The sequence below is a fragment of the Cebus imitator genome, unplaced genomic scaffold (assembly GCF_001604975.1).
Source record: "Cebus imitator isolate Cc_AM_T3 unplaced genomic scaffold, Cebus_imitator-1.0 Scaffold254, whole genome shotgun sequence".
Lineage (NCBI taxonomy): Eukaryota > Metazoa > Chordata > Mammalia > Primates > Cebidae > Cebus > Cebus imitator.
In genome coordinates this window covers 843,036-866,655 of record NW_016107569.1, presented here as the reverse complement: position 1 = coordinate 866,655, position 23,620 = coordinate 843,036, and the positions used below count along the sequence as shown (strand labels likewise).

Here is a 23,620-nt window from a genome sequence, read left to right as displayed (position 1 = left end):
GGGGTTTCACTGCGTTGACCAGGATGGTCTCGATCTCTTGACCTCGTGATCCACCCGCCTCGGCCTCCCAAAGTGCTGGGATTACAGGCGTGAGCCACCGCGCCCGGCCTCCCACTGCAGTTTTATCTTGTTTGAATGTTTAGCTGCCGATAAAATCAATATAGACATTTAAAATCAAGCTAACTGTATGAAGATTGTCAAAGCCTTCTTCTCTTGTCTTCAGATAAGTTCCTGGGAGACCAGCGGTTCAGCTATGGGCAGACCCTCATCCTGACCTTCCAGGTGCCCCCTGGGGGCTCCCCACTCCCTGTGCAGCTGAGGCTGGAAGGGGCGGGCTTGGCCCTGTCCCTGAGGCACTCTAGCCCCTCCGGCCCCCAGGATGCCGGGCACCCCAGGGAGGTGGAGCTCAGGTTCCAGTAAGTATCCGCTTCTATCTTGAGAGATGGGGAGGTGGAGGGGTGGTTTCTGAGGTCCAGGCACATTTCAGATGCCCCTGTGGTCTGGGGGGGGCTGCACCCCCTCCCCAGTCATGGTACCGCCACCCTATGTCGGGATCTTGCTTTGACCGCTTTTCCCGCCAGCCTGCAGGAGACCTCCGAGGACGTGACCCCTCCACTGCCCCCCTTCCACTTCCAGCGGCTCCTCGCCAACCTCACCAGCCTTCGCCTCCGCGTCAGCCCCGGCCCTAACCCTACCGGTCAGTAAAGACAAAGACATGCCCAAGACCCGAGCACTGCAGGTCTCAGAACTGGGCTCCTGCGTGCACAGCCTTGTCGGGGCCTCACGGCTGGACGGTTGTTGTCCCGTTTTGCCAAGAAGGAATCTGAGTCACAGATCAGGACAATTGCTGGAGGTCCTATAACCTCTGGCAGTTGTGGAGGCAGTGGGGATGGCGGCTGAGGTCAGAGGCAGGGACTGGACGGGCAAGGGTCTCAGAGGCAGGTATGCGGCCAGCAAGCCACCCAGACCCATTGGGTGTGGTCACTCCACCTTCACTGAATCCACCAAGTCCTCTGTCCCTGCTAGACGCAGCACACAGCCGGCAGCCTAGTCCCCTGGGAGAGCGACTCCCCTGCTGGTCACTGGCGGTATTGTACCTAAGCCTTCCCTAAGAGGGGGCCGGGCCACCATGGGTCATTGATGGGATCTGTCACCACCCCCCACCCTGGCCACAGTGATTGACGGCCTTAGCCTGTGATCTGTTCCTCCTTATAACCTACCCGCACGCTATTTTAAAAATTAGTATAATGTACTTTTTTGGGGGGAGTGGGGGATGAGGGGCAGGGGCTTGCCCCATCGCCCAGGCTGGAGTGCAGTGGAAGCCTCATGGCTCGTGGCAGCCTTGACCTCTTCAGCTCAAGCAGCCCTCCCACCTCAGCTCCCCACGTAGGTGGGACCACAGACGCACACCGCCATACCCTAGCTGGATTATACAAATAATTCTTTTTTTTTTTTTTTTTTTTTTTTTGTAGACAAGGTCTCACTGTGTGTGCCCAGGCAGCTCTCAGACTCCGGGGCTCAAGCAATCCCACTGTCCTCACAGTACTGGGATTACAGGTGTGAGCTACCATGCCCGAGCCCACGATATCCTAACTGTAATGTACAGAATACATAAAAGGAAAAGCGATGATGTCACATACAATCCTCTGAATTCCAAATTGTCAGTGCTCAGACGCGACCGCGCTAGAAGACATGAGGAAGTGGCGAGACCTTCCCTGCTGTCAGGATTAAATTTGGTTTTAGGAGAAGTAAGATGCTCAGAAGCCGTTTACACAGAGGGCAGGCAGTGCAGACAGCGCCGTGGATGGCTAACGCGGGAACACAAACCAGGGTTGAGAGCAGCGGGAACAGGCCGGCTCATGTGAGCAGTGTCAGCAAGGTCCCTCAGTGAGGACAGTGGCTGGGAATGGAGCTCGGCGGGCTCTCCTAGTCACAGGCCAGAGCACGGTGAGCGTGAGTCATGCAGCTCCCCCACCTCGTAGTGTGCTGCTTCCATTCCTTTCCATTCCATTCTATTTATTTTGAGATGGAGCCTTGCTCTGTCGCCCAGGCTGCAGTGCAATGGTGCAATCTCGGCTGACTGCAACCTCCACCTTCCAGGTTCAAGCGATCCTCCTTCCTCAGCCTCCTGAGTAGCTGGGATTACAGGCGTGTGCCACCATGCCCAGCTAATTTTTTTGTATTTTTAGTAGAGACGGGATTTCACCTTGTTGGCTAGGCTGGTCTCAAACACCCAAACTTATGATCTGCCTGCCTAGACCTCCCAAAGTACTGTGATTACAGGCATGAGCTACCACGCCCAGCCACTTCTTTTATTTTATTTATTTATTTATTTATTATTTTATTTTTTGAGACAGTTTCACTGTTGTCGCCCAGGTTGGAGTGCAGTGGTGCGATCTCAGCTCGCTGTAACCTCCGCCTCCTGGGTCAAAGGGATTCTCCTGCTTCAGCCTCCAGAGTAGCTGAGATTACAGGCATGTGCCACCACGCCTGGCTGATTTTTGTATTTCTGGTAGAGACGGGGTTTCTCCATGTTGGCCAGCCTGGTCTCAAACTCCTGACCTCAGGTGATCCATCCACCTCGGCCTCCCAAAGTGCTGGGATAACAGGCGTGAGCCACCGTGCCTGGCCCATGACGCGCTTCTTTTAAAAGGCTTATTTAAGCCTCGGTGGTTTTGTTTTATTGCTCCATTGGGGAAAACACTTGGCAGAGGAAGTGTTGATCTGTGAGTGAAGCTATGAAACCGAATTTCAGACATTCAGCTGAATATGATGACCCTTACTCTTTGAGCCCTTTGTGTTTGCCATTTTGGAATCATAACTAAGTGGGAAGATTTGCTGGATCACCATGGGTGGGGAAGCTACAGAGCAGGTTGCCGATGGGAGGCAGTGTGATGACGATGGTGACGGAAACCCCGGGGCCAGGGTGCCATTGTGGGTGAGTGACTGTAGGGAAAATTCTGAATGAAGCAAAGCACAGCGTTCCCTCCGTCAGCATGACCTCTGCATCCCTGAACAATGCCCTGTGCACTTAAAATGTTCAAAAATACCGCAGAGGCCGGGTGCAGTAGCTCACGCCTATTATTCCCAGCACCTTGGGAGGTTGAGGCAGGAGGGATCATTTGAGGGCTGGAGTTCCAGACCAGCCTTTGGCAACAAACCAAGACCTCATCTCTACAAAAAAAAATGTTTTGAAACTAAGTCAGGTTAGGCGAGGTGGCTCACACCTGTAATCCCTTTGGGTACTTTGGGAGGCTGACGCAGAGGGATCATCTGAGGTCAGGAGTTCGAGACCAGCCTGGCCAATGTGGTGAAACCCCGTCTCTACTAAAAATACAAAAATTAGCTGGGCGTGGTGGCAGGCATCTGTAATCCCAGCTACTTGGGGGGCTGAGACAGGAGAATCGCTTAAACCCAAGAGGTGGAGGTTGCAGTGAGCCAAGATTGTACTGCTGTACTCCAGACTGGGCAACAGAGCCAGACTCCGTCTCAAAACAACAACAAAAAACCAGCCCGGTGTGGTGGCCCATACCTGTAGTCCAAGCTACTCAGGAGGCTGAGGCTAGAGGACCACTTGAGCCCAGGAGGTCAAGACTGTAGTGATTGTACCACCACACCTCAGCCTGGGTGACAGAGCGAGACCTTGTCTCTAAAAAAAACCAAAAACCCAAGTGTCTATGTGTAAAATGAAGGGAGGTCTAGACTCAGATGTTTACAGTGGGGTTTTTCTACCCTTCCAGCACCAAGCAGGACATTTGAAAGTCACATGGGGAGTTTCTGGGAACTTTAGGCCTCTTCATCCACATGACAACCAACATGTCCTCAGATTTGCTTCCGGGGAGGGAGATTTTGCTCCTTTTGAGAACCTCTGGCTCAGATGGTTAGTTTTCCCCATTACAACCGTGTCACAGGGAGTAGGGACCATCCTCATAGAAAGGCCTTGGTATTCCAGTACGAGTGTTGCCTTAGGTCAGAACGTTGGAAATGGAAATGTTAGGTCAAAGCGGAGCGTTTGCCGTTTTGATCCACGCTGCCGAATTTGCCTTCAGAAGGCCTGCTCCGATGAGGCGCATCAGCTGCCTCCAATCTGCCCGTTTTCTGTGTCTACAGATGGTCATTTTCCTATTTTGCCCGGAGTTTCTAGGTGTTTTCTGTGGGAAGGTTGATCTGCTAGGATCCCACTCCTCTGTTACTGGAGGCAAAGACTCCCGATTTGTATTCATACATCCACACTCGTTTTTTTTCAAATATCAGATTTCTTTATGTTTAAAATGTATATGCCATAGTTTACCTAAATGCAAAATGTTCATTTTCTTTGAGGCCAGGAGTTCAAAACCAGCGTGGGCAACACGGCAAAACCTTTTTTCTACAAAAAATTTAAAATTGAGCTGGGCGTGGTGGCACATACCTTTGGTCCAGCTACTTGGGAGGCTGAGGCAGAAGAGTCATTTGAGGCAGGAGTTCACTGCACTCCCCTGCGTGACAGAGCAAGACCCTGCCTCTCTCAAAAACGAACAAGAGCAACAAAAACAAATCTTAAAACTTTAGAAATAGACCTTAAACTTTGCCTAAATGTAGCATTCAGTTATGAGCAAGCCAGATGAGATTCCTATGTCCTATCCCCCACGAAAATTAATCTATAAAATGTTACCAGTCTGAGAGGTGTGAGTGGTATCGTTGTTTAAATTTCTTTGATAACCTGTGGAGTGGATATCTTTCTGTAAAATTCTCAGCCATGTCTATTTCTTCTTGAAAACTGCCGATTCAACTTCCTTACGCTTGAATTGACCATTTTTTTAAAAAAAGTCAACTGGCACGGTGCTCACACATGCAATCCCAGCCCTTTGGGAGGCCGAGGCAGGAGGATTACTTGAGGCCAGGAGTTCGAGACCAGCCTGGGCAACATGGAGAAACCCCATCTCTAAAAAAAATTTTTAAATTAGCTGGGCTTGGTGGCTTGCCTGCCAGTCTACTTTGGGAGGGTGACGTGGTAGGATCACTGGAGCCTGGGAAGTCGAGGCTGCAGTGAGCTAGGATTGCACCACTGCCCTCCAGCCTGAGTGACAGAACGAGAATCTGCCTCAAAAAATAAATTTTAAAAATCATCATTGATTCCCAGGCTGCCTGTATGTACGTGGGCCTGGTCCATATGTGACAGGAAGGTTTTTGGGGGAAGCACATGCAGGAGCTTCTGCCTCTCTCTTTCCCTTCTTGCTCTGCAGGCCAAGTGTTCTTGACTGAGGTCCGGCTCACATCCGCCCGGCGGGGGCTTTCCCCGCCAGCCTCCTGGGTGGAGACTTGTTCGTGTCCCAACGGCTACACGGGCCAGTTCTGTGAATCGTGTGCTCCAGGGTACAAGAGAGAGACACCACGAGGGGGTCCCTATGCCAGCTGTGTCCCCTGCACCTGTAACCAGCATGGCACCTGTGACCCCAACACAGGTGAGTCTCCGGGCACCCCATCCCAAGGCACCTGGGCTGCACCCAGAAAAGTGAGGTGACTACTGACCTGATCAGGGCCATCCTGGCACAGGCACTGAGGGGTTGGCCAAGCTGTGGGGAAGTGTGGGCACTGAGCTCGCCCGTGCTGTTATTGCCTGGGCGTCTCATATTTTAATAAAAGTTACCACTGGAATTTATCGAAGCCTCGGGCTCTGTGCCAAGGACCTTGTATCCATTTGGTGAGAGCCATAAGCCAGCTGCTCTGCGGGCTGTCTGTCCATGCACCACCTTCTCCCCAGGCTGGCCCTTCTCCCAGGAAGGACCAGGGAAACACCTTGGGGGTCCTTATATGCAGAGGGAGCTTCGAGAAAGGGCAGAGGCATCAGCATGGCAGGTGACAGCCGAAGGGTTCTCATGAGGGTCACACAGGTGACAGCAGCTCATAAGCACCAATCCAGAGTTGTAGACCTGCCACTCTCACCCTTTAGTGGCCTTGGGAAAGTCACTTCCCTCCCTGAGCCTGCTTCCTCTTCTTAAGGTGGGGATGATGACAGTGTACACACCGCCTCTGTTTCTACACGAAGCCACATGGAGGTCAGGAGACACTCAGGCTCTGAAAACAGAGACCTGGGTTGCACTGGAGCTCAGCTGTAGCTAACTGGGAGGGCCTTAGGGAAATGCAGACAATGAAGGGCTCTACTTTTCAGGACACTTGGGAAATAATAAAAGAGTGTCCCCTTTTCTGCCTGTGCTAGTCACCCTTCTCTCTACATTGTTGACTCCCGCAGACATCGCCGCAGGGGCCGGGAGCCTTCCTGTCCCATCTCACAGGTGCGGGCCCCACGCTGCAGGGTGCCTGCATGGCCAGCAGGTGGCAGAGCTGCGCCTCCCTCCAGCCTGGACTCCCAGGGCCTGGTCACTACGGGCTACTCATTCTCACTTCTTTTTATTTTATTCTATGTTTTATATTTTATTTTATTTTTTGTGGGGTGGGGAGGGGGGCAAAAGAGTCTCACTCTGTCGTCCAGGCTGGACTGCAGTGGTGCAATCTTGGCTGACTGCAGCCTCCTGCTGGGTTCAAGAGATCCTCCCACCTCAGCTGGGATTGCAGATGCCCATCACCATACTCAGCTGATTTTTGTATTTTTAGTAGAGATGGGGTTTCACCGTGTTGAGGCTGGTCTCAAACCCCTGACTCAAGTGATCTTCCCGCCTCGGCCTCCCAAAGTGCTGGGATTACAGGCTTGAGCCACCCTGTCTGGCCCACTGATCCCCACTTCTGTAGTAGCAGACCTGGCCTCACTCAAAGTCATGTGGCCAGGAGGTGCCTGAGGAGGCTGGACCCAGGCCTCTCTGCACTCCCACACTGAGGGCCTCACGCCTAGACGCCTGCTGCCTCCCCAGAGCGGGTGAGGGCTCTCCGAGAAGAAGGCTGCTGAGCATTTTTCTTCCTGAAAGACAGTAGCTGGGCACACCCAGTACTTCAGGAGGCCGAGATGGGTGGATCATCTAAGGTTAGGAGATCGAGACCAGCCTGACCAAAATGGTGAAACCCCGTCTCTACTAAAAATACAAAATTAGCCAGGCATGGTGGCGCACACCTGTAATCCCAGCTACACAGGAGGCTGAGGCAGGAGAATCACTTGAACCCAGGAGGCAGAGGTTGTAGTGAGCTGGGATTGCACCACTGCACTCCAGCCTGGGCAATAGACTGAGATGCCATCTCAAAAAAAAAAAAAAAAAAAGATGTTAGCCAAACTAGCCAGGGAGGGCAAGCAGAGCCACATGCCACACAGAGGGTACCGTCTTTTCTTGTGTCCATGGCAGGCATCGATAATCGAGCCTGGGCAAGGCCACATAATCCCTCCCCACTGCAGTGCTTCCCACAGCCCCTTTGGAGGCAGCAGAGTCCTCCCATGTCTGGGACCAATTTGTCATCTCCACAGAGCCTCTGGCCCTGCCACACTTCCCACTCAGCTTGGGCAAGTCCTCATCTGTGAAATGGGCAGCATAGCCCCGCTGCCGAGGCTGGGAGGAGGAGTGAGCCTATGGGTGCTGGGCTGAGGCTGGGACGGTTCCCCTTGGATGCCAGCCCTGCTGTGCATGTGCGGCCGGTCCTCACTCTTTCTCCCAGGTCACCTGTGCCTTGGCTGCATTGCAGGGGGGAGGGATTATGTGGCCTCATCTGGGCTCGATTATCAATGCCTGCCATGGACACAAGAAGAGACAGTGCCCTGTGTGTGGCGTGTGGTGTGTGGCATGTGGCTGTGCTTGCCCTCCCTGGGACCTCCTGGAAGTGATGGTCTTAATTAACCCCTTCTCAGCCAGGCTTCTCACTCAATCCCTGCCAGTGGGCCTCCCTTCCCAAGCACACCAGGCTCTGAGCAGATGCCAGCTGTGGTCAGCTTGGGGAAGAAGAATTTGCGGAAACCACCACCATCAGGAGTCAGAGGGCAGGGACAGGGGTTCCCTCCTCTGAGACTAGGTATCCCCTGTGCATCCCAAACCCCGGAAAGGGGAGCTTCTTCGCAAAGTCATGTGAAGGCCACAATTCTGGGTCTGTGTCTCCCTTAGGGAAAGCTGCTCTTCCTTTTGTCCCCTTGGAGTTAAGGGGACAACAGTGTAGTGAATGGTAGCTATGTCACCTGTTTGTTCAGAGAGAGGTTTTGGAATACAAAATAATGACAGTGCTGACCGGGCGCGGCGGCTCATGCCTGTAATCCCAGCACTTTGGAAGGCCGAGGCAGGCAGATTGCTTGAGGTCAGGAGTTTGAGACCAGCCTGGCCAACATGGTGAAACTCCATCTCTACTAAAAATACTAAAATTAGCCAAGTGGCACACACCTGTAACGCAGCTGCTTGGGAGGCTGAGGCAGGAGAATCGCTTGAAGGTGGAGGTTGCAGTGAGCCGAGATTGTGCCACTGCACTCCAGCCTGGGTGACAGAGCCAGACTCCATCTCAAATCACAATAATAAGCACTGATGATGGTGTGTGCGGGGTACTTTGAATGCATGGTCTGGTTGGACCCCGACAAGAACCCTTCGAAGTCAGTGCTGCGGTTGTTCCCATTTTGCAAATGAGGACGCTGAGGTGTGGGGCCATTACACAACTTGCGCAGCTTTGCACAGGCAGTAAGTAGGGGATGGGAACTGTGTGGTCCAGCTCCAGGCCTGGACTCTCAGACCCCAGGCCCTGCTGTCCCCACCTGGTCAAGTTCCCACGCCACCTACCTGGGGTGTGCCCCCTGACCTCTCCCGCCAGGATGCTCACCATCTCTGGGCATTCTGGGTTCAGACAGTTGTAACCAGGTGCTTGTCTTGCCCTCAGGGATCTGCGTGTGTGGCCACCACACCGAGGGCCCGTCCTGTGAGCGCTGCTTGCCAGGTTTCTATGGCAACCCCTTTGCAGGCCAAGCCGACGACTGCCGGCCCTGTCCCTGCCCTGGCGGGTCGGCCTGCACAACCATCCCGGAGAGCGGGGAGGTGGTGTGCACCCACTGCCCCCCGGGACAGAGAGGTGAGTGACTCCGCCCTGAGCCGTGCCCCACCGAGGGCCAAGCCACAATGCTGTGACTGTGCCCTGGGCTCTGGGGTTAAGGCCTCGGGTTTAGGGTGTGGCAGGTGAGGGAGAGCCCAGCTTATGGGCAGCAGGCGTGGCCTCTGGGGACACGGAGTCCCTTAGCCCCATAGACACAGCCCCAGGCTGCTGCACATTGCCAGCAGAATTGGGGCCATTGAGATTTTGGGCCTGGGTTAGTGATAGGTGAACAGGTTCCCTGGGTGATTCTGTGAAAACCTCAATGAAACTTCCAGTCTTGAAAAGAAATGTCATCATTACGTGCGAAGCAGATCCATGCACAGCCACCCCTATTCCCAGGCTTCCTGCTCTGGGACTCAGAGACATCCTCGACTCTGATTTTTTTTTTTAAAGCAGCTTTATTGAGATACTACTCATATACCTGACAGTTCCCCCATTTAAAGTGTACAATTTGGCTGGATGTGGTCGCTCATGCCTGTAATCCCAGCACTTTGGGAAACCAAGATGGGCAGGTTGCTTCAGCCCAGGAGTTCAAGACCAGCCTAAGCAACATAGTGAGACCCCCATCTCTACAAAAATTAGCTGGGTGTGGTGGCATGCACCTGTGATCCCAGCTACTCTGGAGGCTGAGGTGGGAGGACAGTTTGAGCCTAGGAGGTGGAGGCTGCAGTGAGCCGAGATTTCACCACTGCACTCCAGCTTGGACAACAGAGCCAGGCCCTGTCTCAAAAGCAGTTTTAAAAAATAAAGTACAATTCAATGACTTTTGTCATATTACAGTATTAATTTTTATTATGGTAAAATATATATAACATAAAATTTGCCATTTTAACCATTTCTAAGCGAATCACTCAGCGTCAGGAAGTACACAGTGTTGTGCAGCTGTGCACCAACCATCTCCATCCATCTCTAGAACCTTGTCGTCATCCCAGATGGAAATTGTACCCATCAAATGTATTGCTGAGGCTAGGCACGGTGGCTCACGCCTGTAATCCCAGCATTTTGGGAGGCCGAGGCAGGTGGATCACCTGAGGCCAGGAGTTCAAGACTAGTCTGGCCAACATGGCAAAACCCTGTCTCTACTAAAAATACAAAAATTAGCTGGGCATGGTGGTGGGCACCTGTAATCCCAGCTACTCAGGAGGCTGAGGCAGGAGGATCTCTCGAACCCAGGAGGTGGAGGTTGTAATGAGCCGAGATCGTGCTATTGCACTCCAGCCTGAGCAACACAGTAAGACTCCATCTCAAAAAAAATTTTTGAAAACTAAAAATGTACTGTTGAGTAGCTCCTTCCCCAGCCCCTGATAACAACTGTTCTGCTCTGTGTCTCTGTGAATTTGACTCCTCTGGGTGTTCCATGTAAATGGAACCATACAGTATTTGTTCTTTTGGGTCTGGCTTGTTTCACGTAGTGTAATGTTTTTAAGATACCTAGACAACTGATATTGTTTTTGGTACCTGTGGCTGCATTCAATTGATTTGTCAAATGCCCTGTGCTTTCACTGGGACCGTTCTGAAAGCAGCTCTCTGGCAGCCAACAGGGCATGACCGGTGGCCCCAGAGCCGGGAGCTCAAGAACCAAGGGATGGAGATCGCACCACAGGCTCCCGCTCCCCACTGGCCACCGTGCTGGCCCTCCATCTCCATTATCTCCTTACGTTTTCTAGCCCCTGACTGTGGCTCCCCTGGCCTGCAGACATGCGTGAGCCCACCCAGTGAGAACAGACAGTTAGAGACGCTCAGGCTGAGACGAACTTGAGGGAGGATGTCAGGGGAGCAGGCAGTGCTGTGAGCAGACAGAACCACCCTTGGGTCACCTGGAGTGGACTTTAGACCTGGGACCTCTGCCAGTGCCCTTTTTTTTTTTTTCTGAGATGGAGTTTTGCTCTTGCCACCCAGGCTGGAGTACAATGGCACAATCTTGGCTCACTGCAATCTCTGCCTCCTGGGTTCAAGAGATTCTCCTACCTCAGCCTCCGGAGTAGCTGGGATTACAGGCATGCACCATCACGCCCGGCTAATTTTGTATTTTTAGTAGAGACAGGATTTCTCTGTATTGGTCAGGCTGGTCTCGAACTCCCCACCTCCTGAAGTGCTGGGATTACAGGTGTGAGCTACCGCGCCTGGCCCCAGCACCCTTCTCATCCACACCAGTGTCCTCTGCTCCCTGTGAGGGCCTAGCACACAGAGAGCTCACGTGGACCTCTGAGTCAGGATTGATCGAGGTCAAGCTGTGATTCTCACTTGCCCCAGGATGACTCCTGCCTGCCATCCTGTCCCTTTAAACCCTTCCCAGGACCTCCAGAGCTGCCTGCTGCCCTGTGAGCTGTCCTCACCTGGTTCCAGGTGAATGGTTGCTTAACCATGGGGCTCACGTTCTTCATCACCATTTTCAATCCCCCTCCCCTCCCCTCCCCTCCCCTTTTTCACCTTCCCTCCCCTCCCCTCCCCTCCCCTCCCCTCTCCTCCCCTCCCCTCCACTTCCCTTCCCTCCCCTCCCTCTTCTTTCTGTTCACCCTTTCCCTTTATAGGGTTGTCCTTAGCACTATTAACTTTTTAATTTTTTTTGAGATGGAGATTCGCTCCATCACCCAGGCTGAAGTGCAGTGGCACGATCTTGGCTCACTGCAACCCCCGCCTCCAGGTTCAAGTGATTCTCCTGCCTCAGCCTCCCAAGTAGCTGGGATTACAGGTGCTTGCCACCACGCCTGGCTAATTTTTGTATTTTTAGTAGAGATAGGGTTTTGTCATGTTGGCCAGGCTGGTCTCAAACTCCTGGCCTCAAGTGATCCATTCGCCTCAGCCTTCCAAAGTGCCGGGATTACAGGCGTGAACCACCACGCCTGGCCTGTACTGTTAACTTCATTTCAATTGACTAATGGCTTTTGAGGACACAGGGAGCTCACAACTATTCTTCACAATGACTGCAGCTATTTTTTAATTATAAAATTAGTACATACTCTTGACTGACTTAGTAACTCCAGAAAAAATGAAAATAGAAATAAATGTACATATTCATCATAATGTTGGAGCAGTGCAGAAATGTCAAGAGGAACAGGAAAAAAAAACATGAGCAGCCAGGCGCAGTGGCTCACGCCTGTAACCCTAGCACATTGGGAGGCCGAGGCAGGCAGATCGCCTGAGGTCGGGAGATCGAGACTGGCCTGGTCAACATGGTGAAACCCCATTTCTACTGAAAATACAAAACTTGCCGGGCGTGGTAGTATGCGCCTATAATCACACCAGCTTGGGAGGCTGAGGCAGAATAATTGCTGGAACCCTGCAGGCAGAGGCCGCAGCGAGCCGAGATCGCACCACTGCGCTCCAGCTTGGGTGACAGAGTGAGACTCCTTCTCAGTAATAATAATAAATAAATAAGGAGGATGAAGCAGGTGATGATGAGGGTGAGGTTTTGGTGAGGAAAGTGGTGACGGTGCAGATAATGGTGACGATGATGAGGGTGTGGGGACAGATGTGTGATGACAGCCACTGCTGAGCACTTACCACATGCCAGGCCGGATTTTAAGTGCTTTTCACAAATTATGTCACCAAACCCTCCCCTCGGTCCTGTGGGGAGCCGCCGTTGTTGTCCCCACTTTAAAGATGAGAAACCTGAGTTCCTAGAGGCGCAGTGCTTTGCCCAGGACCACACAGCTGCGGGCAGCCACTGGGGCTGGCCCAGGCCCTCCTGCCTGAGCCCGTGCTCTGCTCCGGGGAGGCTGCAGGGATGCTCGCTCTGCCTCTCGCCCACCCTCATTCCTGGCAGGACCAGCTGGCTGCGTTCCCCACACGTGTTCCCTTACACGCAGGGCGGCGCTGTGAGGTCTGTGACGATGGCTTTTTTGGGGACCCGCTGGGGCTCTCTGGGGCCCCCCAGCCCTGCCACCAGTGCCAGTGCAGCGGGAATGCGGACCCCAATGCCGTGGGCAACTGTGACCCCCTGTCTGGCCACTGCCTTCGCTGCCTGCACAACACCACAGGTGACCACTGTGAGCACTGTCAGGAAGGCTTTTACGGGAGCGCCCTGGCCCCTCGGCCCACAGACAAATGCACACGTGAGTACCTGCCTCCAGACCCCGGGGGAGGGTGCACGGTGGGCCTCGTCTCCTCTACCCTGGCTTAGGACGCAGAAGGGGGGTGCTGAGGAACCCGCTGGAACTGGCTGGCCCCTCTGCAAGGCTGTGCAGCCTCAGCTGGTTACTCCCCTTCCCTGTCTGCGTGTCCAGAAAGCACAAGGGTTTGCCCCTCTCCGGGGTCTCTTTCAGCTGTGAGATCCTAGAAGCTCCGATCCTGAAGCCTGGATAGTCTAGCACTTATCTCCCACTCTGCAGTTGGCCCATATGGCTGGCGCAGGGTCGTGTGCCCAGGGTCCGAGGCCATGCCCCCAACATCGCCTCCGTTAACACGTAGCCCCTGGGAGCTTCCAGAGCCCTGCAGGAGGGAAGCTCAGCCTTCGCCCCACATCGGTGTGCTTGGAGCCCTTTTCCACGCTGCAGCCGCGGGTCCCGCTCACTCTCGCTTTGTGGAACCCCCACAGGAAATGCCACTCTGGCCCACAGCGAGACGCTGCCCTGGCAGTCGCTGGGAAAGCAGAGTCACGGGACTTAGAGCAGTGGGTGCAGGGCTGTAACTGTGACCCTCACCCACGTCTCTGGCCCTCTGCAGCCTGCCAGGCTCAGAAGGGCTGTCTGCCGCCGTGACTGCCTGGGCTGTCCCTCTAAGGATACGGTCAATGGGCTGAGGCTTGAGCTCAGCCCTGGAGCCTTTTTCCAGCAGGGGCATCAGAATCTGGGCTGAATGTGCGGTATCGTCTCTGGAGGCGGCCCCATCCTCTCTGCCTCTGTTGGACCCCGAACAGTGGAGCAAACAATCTGCACATTCCCAACACCCCTTTCTGCTCCCCCCGCCAGCCTGCAGCTGCCACCCACAGGGCTCGGTCAGTGAGCAGATACCCTGCGACCCCATGACCGGCCAGTGCTCCTGCCTGCCTCACGTGACGGGACGAGACTGCAGCCGCTGCTACACTGGCTTCTTTGACCTCCAGGCTGGGAGGGGCTGCCGGAGGTAGGTAGGGTGAGACTGTTGGTGCCTTGGGGACTTTGCCAGGATGGAAGAAGGTGCCAGGCAGCCCCCAGGGAGGGGACTGATTTGGAAGGTGTTGTCCCAGGCCCACTGCCATGTACATTGTGCCCTACACCAAAGGGGGGCAAAGGGACAGTCTCTTGACATCGGAATCATGGCTCTGCCAGCCCAGGATTTGAGCCAAGAGCAGCCCTAAGAGATGTCCAGGCGGGCAGGTGGCTGGTTTGCTCTCTGATTCCCTTCTCGGTGACACCATCACTGGGTGGCCTTTTGGCCACAGTAGCACCTTGGACAAGCGTCCTTAGGGAACAGCGGAGGACTCCCGGGAAACACCAAGTGGAGCAAACAGGTTTCTTCCTTGCAGGACTTCTCCGAGCCCTTAATGTGCTAATTGCATCGTGACTTTCCAGCAAAGGGGTGTAGGCTCCCCGAGACACGTTTGTCCCATAGCCTTATTTTATCTTCATTTTTCCCCGAGCATCCTGGGAAAATTGTGCTTTCCGGAGCACAGCTGGGGAAGCTGTGCCATGTACCTGTTTCACAGCCCCTGCTGACCAGACCCTGTCTCCTCTTCATGGAGACAGGGTCTGGTCAGCAAGGGCTGTGAGCTGAGGCCCCACCAGCTGCAGCCACCAGAGGCTGGGTCAGGGATGGCACTGAGCTTGCCTCAGACCCAGTTCCTTCTCTTATCACAGCTGCAAGTGTCACCCACTGGGCTCCCAAGAGGATCAGTGCCATCCCAAGACTGGCCAGTGCACCTGCCGCCCAGGCGTCACAGGCCAGGCCTGTGACAGATGCCAGCTGGGTTTCTTTGGCTTCTCCATCAAGGGCTGCCGGGGTAAGGAGGCTGGGTTTTTCCCAGGCTGCCGGGAGGGTGGGGCCTGAGGTCTCTGGGCAAAGATGATGGATGGGGCAAATGGGTACGGCGGGAGAGGATGGTCAGACAGGAGAGCAGCTGGAAGCGTGGAGTGAGTTAATTGGGAAGGACGCTCAGGAGTGAGATGCTGCCCTGGCACTGACCAGGAGAGCAGGGTCATGTGACCCAGAGCAGTTGGGGCAGAGCTGTGCTTGTGACCCTCACCCAAGTCTTTGGCCCTCTGCCAGCATCCTCATGCCAGCCAGGAATATAGTCCCAGATGCCACTGTGAAGTGCCTGTGTGCCTGGGGCCATCATGTTACCTCATGATGGTAACATGAGGGGCCTCAGTTTCCTCACCTATAGAGTTGGGCTGCACTGGCAGTTCCTAAACCTGGCTGTCCTCAGATCCCCTAGGGAACATTGGAATAAGCCAGGCTGTGTGCCGCCTTCAACCTTCTGAATGAGACTCTCCAGGGCAGGGCCCAGGAGTCTGTATTTGATGCTGCCCAGGGGGTTCTGATCCAGAACCCAGCATGCACTGCCCCTGGCCCCTCCAGCCTGCAGGTGCTCCCCGCTGGGCGCCGCCTCAGCCCAGTGCCGGGAGAATGGCACGTGCGTGTGCAGGCCTGGCTTTGAGGGCTACAAATGCGACCGCTGCCACGACAACTTCTTCCTTACGGCCGACGGCACACACTGCCAGGAGTGCCCGTCCTGCTACGCCCTGGTGAAGGAGGAGGTGGGTCCACCCAGAACTGCTCACCTTCCCATTCATTCTGTGTCCCCAGCGAGAGCCAGCTGTGTGCCAGGCACCGGGAACTGCCTGCTCACCCAAGCGCTCGGACCTTGCAAGCCCACTACCCACCTTCTCCCTGTGCCCACCCAGCTCCGGGCCTGTTCCAGCCCCGCTCCACCCTCACCCCAGCCCTTCCCCTGTTCTGGGTGAATGGGACTCTTGTCACCTGCTCTTCCTGACCACACTGGGCTGAGGTCTCACTTTTCTCAGGTTCAGTGGGGATGAGACCACAGATAACCCCTTAGTAAGGAGGGTCCACAGGAGGTGCTTCTGAGTCGGGAGTGGGGGGTGCAGGAGTCAGGAGTTCAAGCTCTAGTTAACCCATCGGGCTTCCCCTCCGCCAGCTCCGTTCATTGTCATGTGCCTGGGTAGGCAACAGCCTTGGTAAGCCTCGGGCTCTCTCTTGCTCTAGACTGGAAATAGTTCAGACCTGCAGCCCTTTTCTGGAAACCGTTGGGGCCAGCTTTCAGAATTTGTGGCATTGTAGAAAGATAAGATGGCATGCACTGAGGCTGGGCGCGGTGCCTCACGCCTCTCATCCCAGTACTGTGGGAGGCTGAGGCAGATGGATCACCTGAGGTCAGGAGTTTGAGACCATCCTGGACAACATGGTGAAACCCTGTCTCTACTAAAAATATAAAAATCTGCCAGTGGGGTGGCACATACCTGTGATCCCAGCTACTCGGGAGGCTGAGGCAGAAAAACTGCTTGAACCCAAGAGGCAGAGGTTGCAGTGAACTGAGATCATGCCGCCACCACACTCCAGCCTGGGTGACAGAGCGAGACTCTGTCTCAAAAAAAGAAAAAATAAAAATGGCCTGCACTAAATATTACATAATTCCCCACTGTGAACGGGCCAGCCTCCATAGTCAAGCCCAGTGATATTTATACAGGAAGACAGATGACTATTCCCACCAAGCGGGTAAATGGAGACCACAGTGGCCTTTTTCAGAACAGTTTTACTTCAGGTCAGATTTTGCTCTCGAGTGAGGAATGGAATGCCTTGTGGTTTTCCAGAACATTCTGGACTTGGGAATGGAGGACAGGGCCTGGGACCTGTGTCTGCCACTTAGAGTGGTGACAGGGGTAATCGGGCAGGCGTGTGGCAGGCATTGGTGCTGAGCCTGGCTCCCAGGACATGCTCTGTAAATGCAGTGATTGTCCAATGAAAACACGGGGCTAGGGGACGTTTATAGCCCACTCACCAGTGTCCATAGCGTGCCTTCTGGTGCAGAATCCTGGGGACCCAGTGAATAGGACAGATAGAAATCCCTGTGGGGCGTCCCTTCCCGTCCCTTCCTCCCTCCCTTCCAAGGTAGGACAGCAGAGTGGTCAGCGATGTCAGCAGGAGGCATGGGGGTGGGAAGGGAAGAGGCGGCAACCGTGGGCTGGGCAGGGTTGGCTCTCAGAGCTGTGGCATACCCTGAGTGTTGAGGTCCAGGGGAGGATTTGGAGAAGGGAACCCCCAGGGAGAGTGGCAGGTAGAAGCCGGGGGGAAGCCTGGGCCGACCTCCATGCCACCAGCCTCATTTGCCTTTTCTTCCCCGTCCCCTCCAGGCAGCCAAGCTGAAGGTCAGACTGACTTTGATGGAGGGGTGGCTGCAAGGGTCCAACTGCGGCAGTCCCTGGGGACCACTAGACATTCTGCAGGGAGAGGCCCCAAGGGGGGATGTCTACCAGAGCCCCCACCTGCTGCCAGGTACAGCGGGGGCAGAGTGGGAGGGTGGGAGGCAAGGGGAGGCCCCCAGCACCTGCAGTCTGGTCTTGTCAGATGCTTTGGAGGCTCTCACGACACAACCCGGTCACTGTGGGCCTCTCCTTCAATGTCCCTAGCCCGCCTGTAACTTTATTAATATCAGTCCTTGTCCCCATGACCCTGCCTTACCCAGACTCCAAGCTCAGTGAGACAGGCTGGGCTCCTTCTTTTATTCACTCCCTCCACAAGGGGGTCACGAGGCGCTGCTCCAGAGGCTGGACTTGGAGGGCCCCATCGCTTTGATTCTTGGCCGTGTCGCTCACTGCTGTAGCCCAGCACAGCGCTCAGGCATAGAAAATACTAATACCTGAGTAAATAAGAAAAAAGGCGGGCGGGGCGCGGTGGCGCATGCCTGTAATCCCAGCACTTCGGGAGGTCAATACAGGAGGATTGCCTGAGTCCAGGAGTTCAAGATCAGCCTGGGCAACGCAGCAATAGCAAGACCTTGTCTGTACAGGAAAGAGAAAGAAAGAGAGAGAGAAAGAGAGAGAGAGAAGGAGGGAGGAAGGAAGGAAAAAAAGGAGGGAACTGGCCGGGCGCGGTGGCTCACGCCTGTAATCCCAGCACTTTGGGAGGCCGAGGCGGGCGGATCACAAGGTCAAGAGATCGAGACCATCCTGGCCAACATGGTGAAACCCCATCTCTACTAAAAATACAAAACTTAGCTGGGCGTGGTGGCGTGTGCCTGTAGTCCTGGCTACTCTGGAGGCTGAGGCAGGAGAATTGCTTGAACCCGGGTGGTGGAGGTTGCAGTGAGCCGAGGTCTTGCCACTGCATTCCAGCCTGGCACCTGGCGACGGAACGAGACGCGGTCTCAAAAAAAAAAAAAAAAAAGAAGGAAACTCACTAAAGCCAGGAGGAATTTGGCCTGGGACCTGGAAATGGCGCTGAAATGGACTGGATTACTTTGTGAGGTTTCACATGTGTAAGTGCTACGCTCCTTCAGCAGCCAGACAGAGGCAAGCTGAGAACCTGTTAGCAGGACTCACTGTGGACATAGGGGCTATCGGATACCACGTCTTCAGTTGCCCACGTGTGAGGCACCGTGTGAGCTGGAGCTTATTGGAGCAGGGGGTCCATCCAGGACTGCTGGTGTGGCTGCAGAAGGCCTGGGTCCCTCCCGGTCCCTATGTAAGGCTGACTTGCTGTGGGTGGGACCTTGGGTCATGTTTGCCTTCCCTGGGCCTCAGCCTGCATCCATAAAACGGGGGGCTCTTCTCTTTGGGACTACCTGTTGGTGTTTGGGTTGCTGATGCCTGGGGAATGGAGGGCACAGAAGGGGACCCCAGGGGTGGGGGCTTTTGGGCGATGTCTCCACCACTCTGTGACCCCTGGACTGTGGGCTTTCTTTAGGGGCTCGGGAAGCCTTCCAGGAGCAGATGATAGGCCTTGAGGGTGCTGTGAAGACTGCTCGGGAGCAGCTGCAGAGGCTGAGTAAGGGTGCCCGCTGTGCCCAGGCTGGAGCCCAGAAGACCTGCACCCAGCTGTCAGACCTGGAGGCAGTGCTGGCGTCCTCAGAAGAGGAGATTCTGCACGCAGCTGCTGTTCTTACGTCTCTGGTATCCCAGGGCCCCCGCCCCACCAACCAAAACGCACCAATCCAGGGCGTTGTTCCCTGCTCCAGCCCCGCCAGTGATCTGGTGACCTTGGGTATGACTCCCCACTTTGGGAGGCTCAGTTTTGTCTGCAAAATGGGGATCACACAGCGCCTCCTCCGCGGATTCAGTGAGGGGACGTTTGCGAAGGGCGAGGTGTGCCCCGAGGAGGCTGGATGTGCACTAAGCAGTGGGCAGCGTCCTTATTGCTGTTTCTGCGTCCTGGGACTCCGCTCACTGGATGCCGACGTTGTGGCCAGCTTTGTACATTTACAAAACTGCTGGTGCCATCCAGTTCTGCCCCACCCTTGAGCCAGATACAGCCCTTGCCCTTTGGGGACAGGCTGTCAGTTTCCTCTCTTCTTCTTTCTACAGGAGATTCCTCAGGAAGGGCCTGGCCAGCCCAGCAACTGGAGCCACCCGGCCACAGAGGCCCGTGCCCTCGCCAGGAGGTGAGTCCCAAGACATGGTGAGGTTGTACCTGGCCCTTCTCCTGGGGGTTCCAGGGTCACAGTCAGCCCACAGGTGCCCCCACCCAGGAGTCGGGATCAGATATTACAAGAGCTGCCTGGTGGGAGCAGTGTCACCAGTAAGGGGAAGGGCAGGCAAGGTGAGTGAGTGCAGAGATGTTGGGGGCAAAGCTTTGTTGACTGAAGGCATTGGAGAGCATCTGCTGGCTTTCCCTTTGTGACAGTTGTATAATATACAAGTTATTATATTGGGGTAGAGTTCACACACTGTGTAATTCAGTGTTTTCCCTATATTCTCAGGTAGCAAAGCCATCATCACAACCAATTTTAGAATTTTCTTTTCGTTTCTTTTGAGATGGAGTCTTGCTCTGTCGCCCAGGCTGGAGTGCAATGGCGTGATCTCGGCTCACTGCGACCTCCGCCTCCCGGGTTCAAGCAATTCTCCTTCCTCAGCCCCCCAAGTAGCTGGGACTGCAGGCATGTGCCACCACACCCAGCTAATTTTTGTATTTCTAGTAGAGACGGGTTTTCACCATGTTGGTCAAGATGATCTCGATCTCTTGACTTTGTGATCTGCCCGCCTCAGCCTCCCAAAGTGCTGGGATTACAGGCATGAGCCACCGTGCCTGGTCAGGATTTTCATTATCCCAAAAACAAATCCCCGGACCCGTTTGCCACCACCCACTGTTTCTCCTTATCTCCCCAGCCCCTGGAAACCACAACTCTACTTTCTGTCTCTCTAAATTTGCCTATTCTGGACACTTCATAGAAGTGGAATCAGACAATGTATCACCTTTTACAACTGGCTTCTTTTACCAAGCACAGTGTTTTCAAGGCTCATCCACGCCATGGCATGGACCAGTGCGTCACTCCTTTTTATGGCCAAATAATATTCCATTGAATGGAACTGCCACATTTTGTTTATTCGTTCACCTGTTAACAGACACTCGGGCTGTTTCATCTACTGCCTTTAAGAAGCAGCTTAAGGCCAGGCGCGATGGCACACACATGTAATCTCAGCACTTTGGGAGGCTGAGGAGGGTGGCTCACTTGAGGTCAGGAGGTCAATACCAGCCTAGCCAACATGGTGAAACCCCGTCTCCACTAAAAGTACATAAATTAGCTGGGCATGGTGGCACGAGCCTGTAATTTCAGCTACTTGGGAGGCTGAGGCAGGAGAATCACTTGAACCCGGTGGGGGGGAGGTTGCAATCAGCTGAGATCACATCACTGCACTCCAGCCTGGTGACAGAGACTCCATCTCAAAAAGAAAAAAAAGGTCCAATTAATCCTTATGTCAACACAACAGTCACAAACTCCATGTAACAGGAACAGGGCGTGGAGTATGCTTCCTATCAGTCTTTAAAGTGTGTGACACAGAAAGGTGGAAAAGGAGTCCCCATCTTTGTGGCTGTCCTCTGTTTGGGGAAGCAGGAGGCCTGGGTCGTAGGGGGTGTAGTTCTGGTCCTGAGCCCCTTCTGTGCGAGCCCTTGCTGACGGTCAGGTGGGTGTCCTCACACAGCCACAGAGACGCCGCTGCCAAGATCGCAGCCACTGCTCAGAGGGCCCTGCTCGCCTCCAACACCAGCTACATGCTTCTCCAGAGTCTGCTGGAGGGAAGGGTGGCCCTGGAGACCCAGCGGGACCTGGAGGACAGGTGAGTCGCCCCAGGTGTGGCTAGAAGCTTGGCGTTGGCCTTCTGGAGCTGACAGAGCTTGGCCAGAGGCTGCTGCTTCCGGAACTGGCTCCCTCAAGTCCCAATGTTCTTTGTCATCGGTGTCTGGGGTGTCTTGGGTCTGCATCCCACTCGGAGTGGGGCCACGGGGTCTTGGGCACACTCGGTGGTGAGTCGCAGTAACCACTTGTGCCTAGCGGGTGCAACTCAGCCTCTGAAGAGAAGGGACAGGAACCAGAACCCAGAGCATCAGATCCCTCGCTCTCCCTCTGCAGCGTCCCCTGCACCCTGGCCCCTGCGCCCCAGCCCAGGGCAGCTCCTCTGAGCTCTTCCACAGCACCAGCTTCTTTCTCTGCCTCTGCAGAGCAGGCAGTTTGCTTCTCTGCTTTGGTGGCCCACTCTGTCCCTCTCAGTTTAAAGGTCCATGGACACTCCCCAGCGTCTTGCTGAGCGTTCCTAAATGAGAATGGGATTGACTCCACTTAGATCGGGTGTCCAGCCCTGAGCCAGTCACATGAGCCACCCAGGGGCAGGGCACTGGCTCTCTAAAAAGGGGGAAGGGATGGAAGGGAAGCCAGGGGTCTCCACCCCAGCACTGCCCTTGTCAGGGAGGAATGGGTGGGACAGGGTGTGGACAGCTGGTCAGGATGGAAAACCCATCCTAGCTGGTTGGTTATAGACACAGGCAGTCAGGGCGAAAGGGCACACAGGGGTTCGACAGCCCAGGGCCCTCCATTCATCAGCGGCGAGGATGTGCCCAGCGTCACTGGGAAGGGCATGGCTGAGGCAGGACCAGGGCCGGGGCCACTGCGCTCCCCACTTCACCAGGCATTTTCCTCTTCGCCATTCACCCAGAAGAGCCAAACATTTGCAAACATGTGATTCTTGAGTGGAAACCAAGCAGAGCCCTTTCAGCAAAGTGTGGCTGAACTGAATGATGCAGGAACAAGAATGTGGCCCTTTCACAGCCCGTCTGGCTCATTGGAAAGTTGCAGAGAAGCGGCCACTTTCCAAGGCAGCTGTGCAGGCCCTGCAGAGGGCTGCTCTGCCTGGGAAGTTGGCAGAGGCCTTTGCAAACCAAGGGCTCCGGGCTGGGGCCCAGACAGGGATGGGGAGGGCCAGTCCTGCCTCCCGCTCCACGGCCTCTGTTTCCTCCCAGGTACCAGGAGGTCCAGGCAGCCCAGGAAGCATTGGGCATGGCTGTGGCAGAGGTGCTGCCTGAAGCGGAAAGCGTGCTGGCCACCGTACAGCAAGTTGGCGCAGATACAGCCCCTCACCTGGCCTCACTGGCTGCCCTGGGAGCCCTGGTCAGCTCAGTTACCCTCAGATCCGTGGGGTTGGGGGGAGCTATTATAGAAGCTGGAGGTACAGTGGCGCACGCCTGTAATCCCAGCACTTTGGAAGACCCAGGCAGGTATATCACCTGAGGTCAGGAGTTCGAGGCCAGCCTGGCCAATGTAATGAAACCCCATCTCTACCAAAAATACAAAAATTAGCCAGGTGTGGTGGTTCACACCTGTAATCCCAGCTACTGGAGAGGCTGAGGCAGAAGAATCACTTGAACCTGGGAGGCAGAGGCTGTAGTGAGCCAAGATTGCACCATTGCACTCTGGCGTGGGTGACAGAGCAAGACTCTGTTTCAAAAAAGAAAATAAAATTATAGCAGCTGGAGAAACTGTTGGGGCCCGGGCAGAGGCAGGGGCTGTGGCTCCTTTTTAACTACATTGCAGCCAAGTCAAATGACATAAACTACTGCGGGGTGGAGCTCGACCATTCTCTGTTGATGATAATATCAAGGCTGAGGTCTCTTCCCGTTACACTGACATTAGCAATGACATCAGACAGACCTGGGATGCGATCCCAGCTCTGCCACTCCGGCTCTGTGACCTTGGCCGAGGACTTTCCCTCCCTGAGCCTCAGTCTGTCACATGCAACTCCCCGCTGGGTTATTTCAGAGCTGCTTCTGTGGGAGCTAGGCAGAGATTCAGGAGCAACGCTGAGGTAGCCGGCCGGCCCCTCTGTACCCATCACGTTGTACTCATCACCTCTGCATGAGTTGGGTCTATGGTATCATTTCAGTAGCCCTGAAATCCTAAAAAACTCAGAAACTGAACGTTAAAGAAATCAGCTTATGGCCGGGTGCAGTGGCTCACACCTGTAATCCCAGCATTTTGGGAGGCCAAGGCAGGTGGATCACAAGGTCAGGAGTTCGAGACCATCCTGGCCAACACAGTGAAACCATGTCTCTACTAAAAATGCAAAAAATTAGCCGGGCATGGTGGCATGCACCTGCAGTCCCAGCTACTCGGGAGGCTGAGGCAGGAGAATCGCTTGAACCCAGGAGGCGGAGGTTGCAGTGAGCTGCGATGGCGCCACTGCACTCCAGCCTGGCGACAGAGCGAGACTTTGTC

At 54.8% G+C, this 23,620-nt stretch overlaps 1 protein-coding gene across 1 annotated transcript in view; it reads left to right on the top strand.

Annotated features, from left to right (window-relative positions):
• LAMC3 (laminin subunit gamma 3) overlaps positions 1–23,620 on the top strand; it is a 77,638-nt gene that overhangs the window by 39,435 nt on the left and 14,583 nt on the right. Inside the window, exons 10-22 of the mRNA XM_037728075.1 lie at positions 224–416; positions 582–697; positions 5,223–5,441; positions 8,770–8,958; positions 12,789–13,034; positions 13,890–14,043; positions 14,757–14,899; positions 15,478–15,656; positions 17,271–17,412; positions 18,823–19,028; positions 19,440–19,516; positions 21,057–21,191; positions 22,369–22,516. Coding sequence (XP_037584003.1) covers positions 224–416; positions 582–697; positions 5,223–5,441; positions 8,770–8,958; positions 12,789–13,034; positions 13,890–14,043; positions 14,757–14,899; positions 15,478–15,656; positions 17,271–17,412; positions 18,823–19,028; positions 19,440–19,516; positions 21,057–21,191; positions 22,369–22,516 — 2,147 coding nt within the window. The remainder of the gene's footprint in view (positions 1–223; positions 417–581; positions 698–5,222; positions 5,442–8,769; positions 8,959–12,788; positions 13,035–13,889; positions 14,044–14,756; positions 14,900–15,477; positions 15,657–17,270; positions 17,413–18,822; positions 19,029–19,439; positions 19,517–21,056; positions 21,192–22,368; positions 22,517–23,620) is intronic.